At 42.0% G+C, this 13,465-nt stretch overlaps 1 protein-coding gene across 1 annotated transcript in view; it reads right to left on the bottom strand.

Annotated features, from left to right (window-relative positions):
* LOC144493675 (exostosin-1-like) overlaps positions 1-13,465 on the bottom strand; it is a 542,752-nt gene that overhangs the window by 16,394 nt on the left and 512,893 nt on the right. The window contains exon 11 of the mRNA XM_078212975.1: positions 11,209-11,380. Within this exon, the coding sequence (XP_078069101.1) occupies positions 11,209-11,380 (172 nt within the window). The remainder of the gene's footprint in view (positions 1-11,208; positions 11,381-13,465) is intronic.

Raw genomic sequence — 13,465 nt, forward strand, 5'->3', positions numbered from 1 at the left:
AGGAAATGTAAAGCCTGACATATTGGGAATGGAAATAAATGTCCTTTACCCATGCTTGAAGGAGATATTAAGCCCTTTGCATATGTAAATAAGGAGTCTAATTCCTGCTTCAAGATTGTCCCAAATATCATTGCTGACTGCACTCAGGAAAGTTTGGCCTAGGAGGCATAGCCTACTAATCACAAAGCTAACTCGTCTATCTGAACCTGGAGCTGTGAGAGGAGGGATGCTCCTCCAGACTCTACATATAAGGAATTTATTGCTGCTGCTTTTGATCCATCAAGGCCGCCGCTGGCACTGACATTTGATCATCCCAGCTCCTGGTCTGACCCCTTGATCCAACCCTACTGCCTTCTTTGCCGACCCCCAGTTGGCCCCTGTGGACTCTGCTCCATTTTGGCCACTTCTGCATTCGCTGTCAACCTCTGATCACCCACTTTGATTTACAGGCTCTCTGGCCCACGGTCTGAATGCAGACCCAACACCTGAACCCACCTACCTGAGGGCTGCAAATAATCTCTGAGACCATATTGGCTTCTTTTAAAATGAAGCCCCAACTCAATATCTGGGGAGCCACATGTTTTACCATACAGGTACAAAGAAAAAAATCTTGTGCCTCTGTGCGGTCCATGTCTGTATCTACATAGTGTGAAGGAACAGAGATCCATCTTATTTAAGATGATAAAACATGAAGGCCTTATTTTAACAGGAGTGAATATAGGGGAACTGGACACGGAGGGCAGTCTGCTAGATTTGTGGTGCTTCCAATATTCCAGCCACAAAAATCCATGAAAATCAAGAGTGAAATTTCCAAATTAAAGTTTTAAATTTTGAAACATCCCCAAGAAATGGAACTGGAGCAGTCTGCAATCTTAACATTGATTTTGCTGATGGATGAGGAGCTACATGAACTCTGCTTGAAACCTCAAGCCAATCAGATTGTGCAACGTTGGAGATGCTTCATTGTATCTTTGAAGCTGATCTGATTGACAGCTTTGCACTCAGACTTTTTGGGACTGTGATAAATACAAGCAGCTCAACTGACTGAACAATATTTCTAGATCACTGCAGTGAGACGGGACGGGATGAGAATAAAGGTATATACCTACACAAACAGCTAATCAAAAAATTCAGCAGACTCAGGAAACAGTTTAATGCGCTGGTAAAAGTTAAATTAACATGACACTATTATTACTCTGCTAATTTAACTTCTATGCTTAATTCTTTCCCATAATCAATATTTTATATATTAGTTGGGAACATATGGTTAGTTAACATAGTATTTATCTGCCTTTTGGAGAGATGGAGAATATACAGTGCAGTTATGTGTCAACTTGGTTTAGTTTGTAACGCTCGATAACTGAGCTAAAGGATTATGAGATGACTTTTAATGCCCGCTCCGCTGGCAGCTTTGAAGGTGGAGGGGGCACATAAATTTCAGTGGTGCCCTTTCCACTGCCTACCCACCTGCCCCTCCCCTGTCTGAAATGTAATGAGGAACAGGGAAGGCATTGGGCAACCCACCCATCCTTCTGCCTCCTGAAGCCCTTAAGTGGTCAATTAATGATCACTTAAAGGCCATACTCCATCACTATCTTACCCACGGTGAGGAGGAGGTATACACCACACAGGCAGCTCATTAGCCTTATCTGTGCAGGTTGGTGTCAGGCAAGGCAGGGGACCTCCTATAGGGGCTCATTCAAGGTGCTTAAGAAACATTATCTGGTCACTCATTCATTTTCTATTTGTGGAAACTTGCTCAGTGCAAAGTATCTGTGGGTTTTCCCACATGGAGTAACTGCACCTCAGAAATAAAATCCACTGGGATGTCCTGAGGACATGGAAAGCACTTTATAAGTGTAAATTATTTCCTTATATCTGGAATAACAGAAGGCTGGTGTGTTCGAGGGACCCTAGTGGCACTCAGTGTCAAACTTGGCCTAGATTTTGAAGATAATGACAAGTGAGTTGAGATGGACAATTTATGATGGAAGTCCGACAACTCCTAGAATGGAACAGCCTGTGCTGCATTTTGTAGTAGCCTCTCAATGCACCTAAGATGCGGTCCCAGTGATGTAGGTGCCTGAGGAGAGTATAAGAGGATGCCTCCCTGAGCCTCCTCAAACTTCAGCATCAGGGTTACCAATGGGTGTGCCATGAATGTTGCCCACATGTATTTAGTCACCCACAGTCCTTGTCATCTGGTAGAAAGGAGTGCTGTATTGTGAGTAGGGGAACATAATAAATTCTAACAAAACTTCAGCAAGAATACCAGAACCCACCTTTGGTCACTGCTGTGTTTTACAAAGTGATCGATTAACAGTAGATCTGGAAATTGATCTGGGGCTGAGAAATAACAGTGAAATGACAGCCTAATGAATGATTAGAGAAACTGCAGACACCACCCTTTCTGCTCAACAGACACTAACAAGTTGACCCGTTAACTAAATGTAGTAGATCATTCGTCAGAGTTTTGCGAAGTATTGGATGGCAAAAGTATCCCATGGCTTGTGACCCAATATAATTCATCTCTGTCAGCTTTCTGTGCTCTTTTTTCCTTTCTGTATATAACACTGTCCTCTAAGTTAGAGATGGTGCAGCTCCTGGTTCTGTTATGCACTGCAAATGTTAAAATAATTCAAGGGCAAATTAGACACATTTCAAGAGATAATATCCTCATGCTAAAGATTTTGGAAAAGTGTTTTTATTTGATTGCAATTCCAAGATGCAACTAAAATTGAAACTGCATCATTGTGTTATTTGTAAGCAATGTCACAATGAAGATGATACATGTCTATTCTGCTCTTACCTGTTGAAATAGAAATAAATCATCTTTTTGCCTGAAGACAGTGCTCCTTTAATAACAGAGTAATTATTCTGAAGTTTATTTGTTTTCTTAATAGACAGCCAGTTCATTTTAAAGGCTTCTCATCTTATTGCAAGGGCAATGAAATACAGAAGTCGGGAAGAGTTGCTGAAACTACAGAGCCTTACTGAGACCACATCTGGAGTACTATATATAGTTTTGGTTTAAGGCATATGATTGCATTGGAAGCAGTTCAGAGAAGATTCACTCGCCTCATTCCTGAGATGAAAGGATTGTCTTATGAGGAATGATTGAACAGGTTAGGTCTATTTTGAAGTTTAGAAGAGTGAGAGGCGATCTTATTGAAACATACGAGATTCTGAAGGAACTTTACAGGGTGGATGAAGGTAGGATACAAGTAGGGTGTTTCCCCTTGTGGGGGAGTCTACAACTTGGGGGCACAAGCTAAAAATAAGGAGTCTCACATTTAAGACAGGGATGAGGAGGAAATTTTCTCAGCGAGTTGCTGGACCTTGGAATTCTCTTCCCCAGAGAACAGTGGGGGCTGGGTTATTGGTTATATCCAAGGTTGAGTTCGACAGATTTTTGATTGACAAAGGAATCAATGGTTATGACAGGCAAGCAGGAAAGTGGAGTTAAAGCCACAATTAGATTAACCAAGTGATGGGCTAAATGGCCTCTTCCTGCTCCCATTTCTTATGATCATCACTCTCAGTATTCCTACAGACTCTGCCTACCTTGGTCTTTCTAACACTCCATTTTTCAATTGATTTGGGAGCAGCAGTGAGACAAAAACGTTAAAATAAAAAGCTTCCCGCCTCTGTCATTTCTTAAAGGGTCTTGATTTAAGCAGCCAGCTTTAATAATCTATTCAAATTGAGTGCAAAGTCTGCTCATGGATGGTACAGTTGTAAAATGGCCAATGTCAATTGGCAATATTAAAAGTTTACACAATTGCAATCTTTCAGATAACCTTAATTCCTCCCACTGCTCTCTCTGTCCATGTCCTGAAGCACTTTATTGTCACCCTCTGATTTGACCACTCGGTTTGCTAGGTCTGAATGCACATGTTGTGGTTTCCCCACCGATTTCCTGTCTTATCAGCAAGCTGCTTTCCAGTGTTGGAAACGTGAGGACAACTCTCCAAGAGCAAAAGAGGTCCAACTATCAAAATAGTTTTCATCTCTCACTGGTGACATCAGATGGGCTTTTTGATTGGTTCATCAAATATACGTTGAAGATGATAATTAATTCCATTGTGAAAATAGTTGAAGGCAAACTGAATGAGATCCAAGAAAAACAGTCCCCACCATTTCTATGGTCCAAGCTCATCTCCAACAGTTGTCCACACTGGACAATTCTTTGCCCAACACCAGAAAAGGCAATTACAAAAGTGCACTATAAAATACTAGGCCATCAACTATTTCAAACATTTCAATAAGTACTTAACTCATACTTAGTGATTTAAAGATCTCTGCTGATTTTAGGCACGATCTGATTTACATTCAGATTCAATCAGCTGTTCTCACCACAGTAAAGTGCAATTACTTTAGTAATGAAATTCTTGATCCAACTATTAACAATTAGGAGAAGCAGATGCTCAGTAAGATTTCCTGTGCTTTTAAATTATGCTGGTTATTTGCTTTTTGTTTTACTGCCCACCGTGCATGGAGAACAAATTGTGTTAACACCACATGGTCACTATAAATGACAGTGAAATATTTATTCAATGTGCAGTGGAGTCATCAACCAAACAAGCAGAACACTGAATGATATAGCCAAGGGTCCCAGGGCGGGGAGGATCGTGAAGGCCTGGCTGATTGCGAGGGGGGTCTCGCCGGGGGAGGAGGGTGGGAGGTCAGGAGGTCACTGAGCCTTAGGGGGAGGGTGCTCTCAGTCAGAAGAGGCCACCCAAGATCAACCTGCATTTTCAGGTTTCCCCTCATGAGCTGTCATCCATCTGCCAACCTAAAGATTGGAAATACCCTTTAAGTGTCCATTAATTGACCACTTAAGGGCCTCATTTGGGGCAAGGGGAAGCTTCCCGAGGCACTGCAAATCTGGGGCATGGGGGAATCCCATCTGCGTAATTTCATGTTCCCCCTGCCCGCCTAAATATCCGCTGGGGTGGAGCATAAAATTGTGGCCCTAGATTCAAATCTGACCCATATTGATGGGATGAAATTCCCCAAGGGCTACTGAAAGTGTTCTAACTGGAATGGGTTTTGGCAGTCTGGATTCAACTCTGAGCATTGGCATTATCACAAAACTATCCCTAACTGTTGCTCATTCAAGGCTAAGGATGGTAGGTTTGGGGAATTGTAAAAGGTATCACACCAGTGTAATAGGGGGTGCTATTCCCACGATCCAGATGGAAACAAGTAGTTGGGGCAGATTGGAGGGAGCTTTGCTTTGTTTCTGAATGACATTGGATGAACTATCATTGTGACCCTGCACCTTCAGGAGCGCAAAAAGCAATGGCAGAAGCCAGAAGATCAGAAGTCAATACAAGTCTAGGACAGCACTGCAAGAGTCTCCACTCACCTGATGAAGGAGCAGCGCTCTGAAAGCTCGTGATACCAAATAAACCTGTTGGACTGTAACTTGGTGTTGCGAGACTTCTTATTGTGCCCACCCTAGTCCAATGCCAGCATCTCCACATCAGAGTTTCTCAAGGCAGCACTCTGAGCCCAACTATTTTCAGTTGCTTCACCAATGCCCTTCCCTCTATCATAAGATCAGAAGTGTGTCTGTTCCCTGGTTAATGCACGGTGTTCAGCTCCATCTGCCATTTGTTAATAGTGAAGCAGTCCATGCCAACATGCAGTAATACCCAGACAATATTCAGGCTTGGGCTTGGCTTGATAAGTGGGAAGTGACATCACAAACATCAGGCAATGATCATCAGCAAATATCATAACCATCCTCCTTGACATTCAACAGCATTACCAAACCTCCCGATCAGATCGTCATCCTGGAGAGCTAAAATTTAAAAAGTGTTGCATTCATATAGCATCTTTCGTACCCACAGAATGTCTGAAAGAGTTTTAAAACCAGTGAAGCACTTCTGAAGGTATTGACTGTTGTAATGTACAAAATGTGACAACCAATATGTACACAACAAGCTCCCATAAACAGTAATATGATAGTGGCCAGATAATCTGTATCTGTGATGTTGTTTGAGGGATAAATAATTGGCCAGGGCAGTCAGGATAAATTCTGCACTCTTCTTCCTTTTCATTGGCTAGAAATGGAACAGGGCCAACATACAAAGCATAGCTACTAGAATTAGCATCCCAGTACTACAATTCAGATGGGAGTCAAATCTATTTTTCTTAAATTTGTATAGACTGGGCTCTGGAAATATGGAAATATTTTCATTTTTAAAAATTGTAACAAATGTTAAACTGTTAAAGTGAAAAATAAATTTTGTAGATATAAAATTGAAGATAATAAATTATGGTTAGTATGATATTGATTTTTACTTCATGAGTCTGACTGAAAGCATAACTCGCAAATGCCGTAGGCACTAGTGAGTTAAGTTGATTTCTTCTCATGAGTGAAGTAAAGATCGATATCCTATTTGATCTCATTTATTGTTCTATGCATTGATTGACATTTCTTTCCCAACGGTGCTGCATTGTATTTTCTATGCCTTCCATTTAAAGACCTCTTTGCTCGAATTTTCTTTGGGGCTTCTCCTGCTGTCGGACCACAGTAAAAACACAATGACCAGCAGGGAAAGGAAGGAAAAGCATGAGTTTGAACAAGAGGCAATGGAAGAAGATTACCATTTTAATGGGGTCACAGTGGGAGAAAGGACTGAATGAAAGGCCAAAGTGTCTATGTAGAAACATGGGACTTGAATGGGGTGAACTGGGTCTTGAGATGAAAGATCATCTTTGTTTAGATCTGGATGGGGTAAAGTAATGTTTTCTGGCTCTAGATGTGGTAGAATGACTTTGTCTGGGTTTGGAATGGGTACAATGGTTTTGTAAAAATGGTCATGGGAGAACGGATACCAAAACCATTTAAAAGTTTATTTAGTGCTCCTATTTATTCTATATATCTTCTACCCTCCTCATTTTAAAGTGCACATAAGGACTGTTTTATAAGCTGTTGTTGGCTTCCATTTTATTAATTTTAAAAAAAATAAAAGCTTTTTAATTTTCATGTCATGATTTTGTATGTTTATGACGGTTTTATTATATATTAGCATGATGGCAACATGGTGGCACAGTGGTTAGCACTGATGCCTCACAGTGCCAGGTACCTGGGTTCAATTCCGGCCTTGAGTGACTGTGTAGGGTTTGTATGTTCTCCCCGTGTCTACGTGGGTTTCCTGTGAGTGTTCCAGTTTCATCCCATAGTCCAAAGATGTGTAGGTTAGGCGGATTGGCCATGCTAAATTGCTCCTTAATGTCCCAGGGTGTGTAGGATAGGTGGATTAGCAGGGTAAATACATTGGGTCACAGGGATAGGGCCTGGATAGGATGTAGGCTCAATGAGCTGAATGGTCACCTTCTGCACTGCAGGGATCCTACGATTCAATAAAAAGTGAAACCAAAAATCTCCTACTGGCATGTAAATAGTAAATGGATAGTAAGAGGTGGGATGGGACCTGTTAAGGACAAATAGGGTGATATAAATTTAGAGGTGCAGAGAAAGGCTAGAATAAATTTAGAGGTGCAGAGAAAGGCTAGAATAGAATGTTTGTGCCAGTTTTCCTAAGGATATTGGTATCAACAGAGGCAGAGATACTAATATCTCTGTGGTGAAAATTGATAGGCACAATGTGCTAGAAAGGCTGTCTATGCTTAGAGTGAATAAGATACCTGGTTCAGATGGCTTTCATCCCAGGTTGCTAAGAGAAATGTGCTTGGAGTTAATGGAAGGGCTTGCCATAATCTTCCAAACTTGCCTCGTTTTGGGGTGGTGCTAGGGGATTGGAAAGTGGCAAATCTGACACCTTTGTTCAAGAATGGGCAGTAACTACAGGCTAGTCAGTTTTACATCAGTAGTGAGTAAGAGTCAATGCTGATATGCATGAATGAGTTTGGTATTGGAATACAGAGTAATATTTCAAAAATTGATGATGATACCAAACTTGGAATTGTGACAAACAATGAGGATGATACCAATCATCTACAAAAGATTATGGATAGGTGAGGAAAATGGGCAGGTAAGCAGCAGATGGAATTTAATACAGAGAAGTGAGAGAAAATGCATTTTGACAAAAGGGTTTAGGAAGAAGCAACATAGACTAAATGGCACTGTTTTAAAATGTTTACAGGGACAGAGCAAACTTTGCATGCTTTGTGCATGTAGATCTTTGAAGATGGCAGGATGTATTGAGAGAGAAATTAGCACAGTATATGGGATCTTCGGCTCCATAAATAGATATACTGAGTACAAAAACGGGAAATAACATTGAACCTTTATGAAGTTCTGTTGAGACCACAGTTAGAGTATTTTGTCCAGTTCTGGTTACCACACCTCAGGAAGAATAGGGAAGTCCTTGAGAGGGTGCGGAAGAGATTTACTTGGTTCCAGGGATTGGGGATGTTAGCTTCAGGGTTAGATTGGAGAAACTGGGGTTGTTCCTCTTGGAGCAATGGGGTTGAGATTTGATAGAAGTGCACAAAATTATGACAAGTTTAGATAAAGTAGACAAAGCAAAATTGTTCCCATTATCCGATGGTTCTAATTCTAGGGGTTTTAAGGCTTTGAGCAAGAAAGCAAGGTCTCACATAACAGACTACTATGTAAAGTTAATGCACATGGGATTGCAGGTAATGTCTTGAGATGGATAGAAAGCTGGCTAGCAGATCGGGAGCAAAGAGTTGCTATAAATGAGTCATTTTCTGATTGGCAGTCAGTGACTAGTGGGGTTCCGCAGGGATCTGTTCTAGGACCCCAACTGTTCACGTTATTTATTAATGATTTGGAAGAGGAAACTGAATGTATTATCTCCAGGTTTGCAGATGATACAAAGTTGGGTGGGAGGGTGAGCTGTGAGGAGGATGCAAAGATGCCTCAGTGTGATTTGGACAGGCTGAATATGTGGGCATCTTCATGGCAGATGCAGTATAATGTGGATAAATGTGAGATTATCCACTTTGGTAGTAATAATAGGAAGGCAGATTATCATTTGAATGGGTTCAAATTAAAAGTGGTGGATACTCTGCGAGACCTTGGAGTTCTCGTGCATCAGTTGCTAAAAGTGCACAGGCAGTAAAGAAGGCAAAGGTATGTTGGCCTTCATAGTGAGAGGATTAGAGTATAGGGATAGGGATGTTTTGCTGCAATTTTACAAGGCATTGGTGAGGCCACACCTGGAGTATTCATACAAGATGATCAGAGGATTAGATAGGGTGGATAGTGAGAGCCTTTTTCCTCGGATGGTGATGGCTAGCACGAGGGGACATAGCTTTAAATTGAGGGGTGAGAGATATAGGACAGATGTTAGAGGTAGGTTCTTTACTCAGAGAGCAGTAAGGGCGTGGAATGCCCTGCCTGCAGCAGTAGTGGACTCGTCAACATTAAGAACATTCAAATGGTTATTGGATAAACATATGGATGATATTGGAATAGTGTAGATTAGAGGGGCTTTAGATTGGTTTCACTGGTCGGCGCAACATCGAGGGCCGAAGGGCCTGTACTGCGCTGTAATGTTCTATGTTCTTCTATGTTCTATGTATTGTCATAGAGTCATAGAATAGAATCCCTTCAGTGCAATGGAGGCCATTCGGCCCATTGAGTCTGCACCGACAACAATCCCACCTCGGCCCTATCCCCGTAACCCCACATATTTATCTCTCTAACCTACGCATCCCAGGACACTAAGGGGCAATTCAGCATGGCCAATAAACCTAACCCGCACATCTTTGGACTGTGGGAGGAAACCGGAGCACCCGGAGGAAACCCACCCAGACACAGGGAGAATGTGCAAACTCCACACAGACAGTCACCCAAAGCCAGGAATCGAACTCGGGTCCCTGGAGCTGTGAAGCAGCAGTGCTAACCATTGTGCCACCATGCCGCCGGTGTGCAGTTTTGGTGTCCTTATCTGAGTAAGGATGTCCTTGCTATAGAGGGAGTGCAGCAAAGGTTTACCAGGCTGATTCCTGGGATGGCAGGTCTGTCATGTGAGTCGAGACTAAATTGGTTAGGATTATTCGCTGGAGTTTCGAAGAGAGGTGATTTCATAGAAACTTATAAAATTCTAACAGGGTTAGACAGTGTAGATTCAGAAAGAATGTTCCCAATGGTGGGGGAATCCGGAACTAGGAGTCATAGTTTGAGGATAAGGGGCAAACCTTTTGAACTGAAGTGAGGAGAAATTTCTTCATCCAGAGGGTAGTGAATGTGTGGAATTCACTGCCACAGAATGTAGTTAAGGTCAAAATGTTGCCTGATTTCAAGAAGAAATTAGATATAGCTCTTGGGGCTAAAAGGATCAAGGGATATGAGGAGAAGGGGGGAATCAGGATATTGAATTCGATGATCAGCCATGATCAAAATGAATGGCAGCGCAGGCTTGAAGGGCCAAATGGCTTACTCCTGTTTCTAGTTTCTATACATGCAGCGAGTGCTAAATGACTTGGAACTTGCTACCTACAAGGGTGGTGGAAGTGGAGGTGATCAATGATTTCAAAAAAATAAATTGGGTAGGTGCTTGAGGGAAATAAACTTCAAGGGCTATGGAGATATGGTGGGAGAAATGGGACTGACTGGATCGCTCTGTAAAGAGTCGGCACAAACTCAATGGGCTGCCTGCTATGATGTTATAAATCTGTGAATATCACATTCCAGAATAATTTTTTTTGGCTTCAACCGTTGAATCACTATACATGTCCTGGAAAATGCATCAAAATGTGTCCAAAATTAAAATTAATTGCTAGACAATATAGTTTCATCATCAGAGTTAATTTCCCACTTTACAAATGTGCCAATGCACCGTGGCAAAAATTACACTTTTGGGTATTTGAGTTTATTCATTTATAATCTAACTGATGGCAATGGACCTAATTGTATATTAAGCCATCGCAGCTTCAGGTTCCACTGCACTCTCTTTGTAATCACTTGTTTTCAAATGCCATTCGATTTTAGTTTTAGCAGAAGAATAAAATGAATTGCCAAATATCCCCAAACGCCATTAGAATCCTGAAATCCAATGTGATAAAAATGAATGAATTTACCTCGTCTTGAAGCAGTGGCCTTGATCATCAGGCTGTTTTCAGTTACGTGCTCTTTTTGAGTGACCACTTCGTTAGGCACAGTGCAAGCTTTGCTGGAACTGTTTATGAGCTTCTCCATGTTTATAAGTGAAACAAAACCTGATAAAATGGTGTAAGATTTGACCAGCATTTTATACATACCTGCTGCATCATAGTTTCCTTGTACTGCTTTTTCTGTGTGACTTTAATCGGAGGGAGTTTGGTGATGGCTGAAACCAGAAAGTTCATTAGGATATCTTCACAGTTTGTCATCTGGTCTATCATGTTGTGAAGACTGGCTGGCAAGTAATAACTGTACAGGTAGTGATAATATCTGTAACAAAACAGAAATTTCATATAGACATCTATTACCCAATTAATATCTTCCAACTCAGAGCATAATTATGACAGAACAAGTGAGTGGGAGGATATTTCCTCCTACTGATATTGGAATATTTTCATCAAACAATCATGAATCACAGATGCTGCCTTTCAAAGTTGAAAATAAATTGTCTTAATTCGTGTCAACTGGTTGAAAGCTAAAACAAAATGGTTTTGGGTAAAAATTTGTTTCATATTATTTCGAGATGATTCTCTCATTTGACACTTACAACAACGGGCTGGATTTTCAAAGGGGTCAAGGTTGGGATCTCAGGCAATTTTAGCGCCACTTGTCTTCTTGCCAGTTTGATGTTATAATCCCGCCCACAGCCATTTTCAACAAGGATAGCTCGGGGACAGATTGGCTCGGGGACAGATTAGCTCGGGGACAGATTGGCTCGGGGACAGATTGGCTCGGGGACAGATTAGCTCGGGGACAGATTGGCTCGCTGCTGGCGGGCAGCCAATATTTTCAACTAATGGGTCTTTGGAGTTCTGGCATTTTCAGTTGGCAATATGGGCAGCCATGCTAGGCTCAGGGTGAAAGGGGGAGGGGGTGTATGAAAGATTAAGGGTGGAATTTGCAAAGGTCCATTGACTTCAGGCAGGATTTTCTGATCTTGGGGCGAGTGTGGCCAGAAAATTCCACCCCAAATGAGGGCCCACCTTGGACCCAAAACAGCTACCCGGGCACAGCTGTGGCTTCTGGCTGTCCTGGCATGTTGGTGCCTCCAGGATGATACAGACAGGCATTTTAAAAAGTAAAAACAAACTTGCCTGGCCCTTTCTTTCATGGACTTCATGCTCAGATTGACAGCTCCCACCTTAGCTGCTGCAGACTGGATGGGGGCCCGCACGCTGACCTTCAATTGCCTGGAACATTGAAGATTGTGGTGGACACTGTGCAGGATTGGGGCCCAGCGATAGCCCCCGCTTTTGGTTACTGACCCCTGATTAAAAATCCTGCCCAATATATTTAAATGAAAATGACAATACAAATAAATGCTTGGTTTTCAGCACTCAGGACAACAATCTTTAATTTTGAAGTATATTCCTCTGTATCTGAATCTTGCAACACATGCAAGAAGGAAAGGGCTAATGATTTCCAGCATTCACAGTATCTTTTGGTGTTAAATTTCTCTTCTAGAAATGCCCACCTTGAAGAAATTCTGCTCTTCTCTCTGTTGGGATTTCTGTTTGTTTATTTTACAGATGTTTGCTCTTTTTCATCTTTCACTTCATCTGTCACTTTAAATTTATCTACCTCATTTCTGGTGTCATGGATGCAAGTTTCAAGTATTCTTGGACCCTATGGATCCTTCTTGCACTTCACATAAGACCATAAGACATAGGAGCAGAATTAGGCCACTCGGCCCATCGAGTCTGCTCGGCCATTCAATCATGGCTGTTTTATTCTCATCCCTATTCTCCTGCCTTTTCCCCATAACCCCTGATCCCTTTATCAATCAAGAACCTATCTATCTCTGTCTTAGAGACACTCAATGACCTGGCCTCCACAGTCTTCTGTGGCAAAGAGTTCCACAGATTCACCACTCTCTGGCTGAAGAAATTCCTCCTCATTTTTGTTTTAAAGGATCGACCCGTTAGCCTGGGTTTGTGCCCTCTGGTTCTAGTTTTTCCTACTAGTGGAAACATCCTCTCCAGATCCACTCTATCCAGGCCTCGCCGTATCTTGTAAGTTTCAATAAGATCCCCCCTCATCTTTCTAAACTCCAACGAGTACTGACCCAGAGCCCTCAACCGTTCCTCATGTGACAAGCTCTTCATTCCAGGGATCATTCTTGTGAACCTCCTCTGGACCCTTTCCAGGGTCAGCACATTCTTCCTTAGATATGGGGTCCAAAACTGCTCACAATAGTCCAAATGGGATCTGATGGGAACCTTATACAGCCTCAGAAGAACATCCCTACTCTTGTATTTTAGCCCTCTCGACACGAATGCTAACATTGCATTTGCCTTCCTAACTGCCGACTGAACCTGCACGTTAACCTTAAGAGAATCTTGAACAATGACTCCC

Source organism: Mustelus asterias, chromosome 5, assembly GCF_964213995.1.
Source record: "Mustelus asterias chromosome 5, sMusAst1.hap1.1, whole genome shotgun sequence".
Classification (NCBI taxonomy): domain Eukaryota; kingdom Metazoa; phylum Chordata; class Chondrichthyes; order Carcharhiniformes; family Triakidae; genus Mustelus; species Mustelus asterias.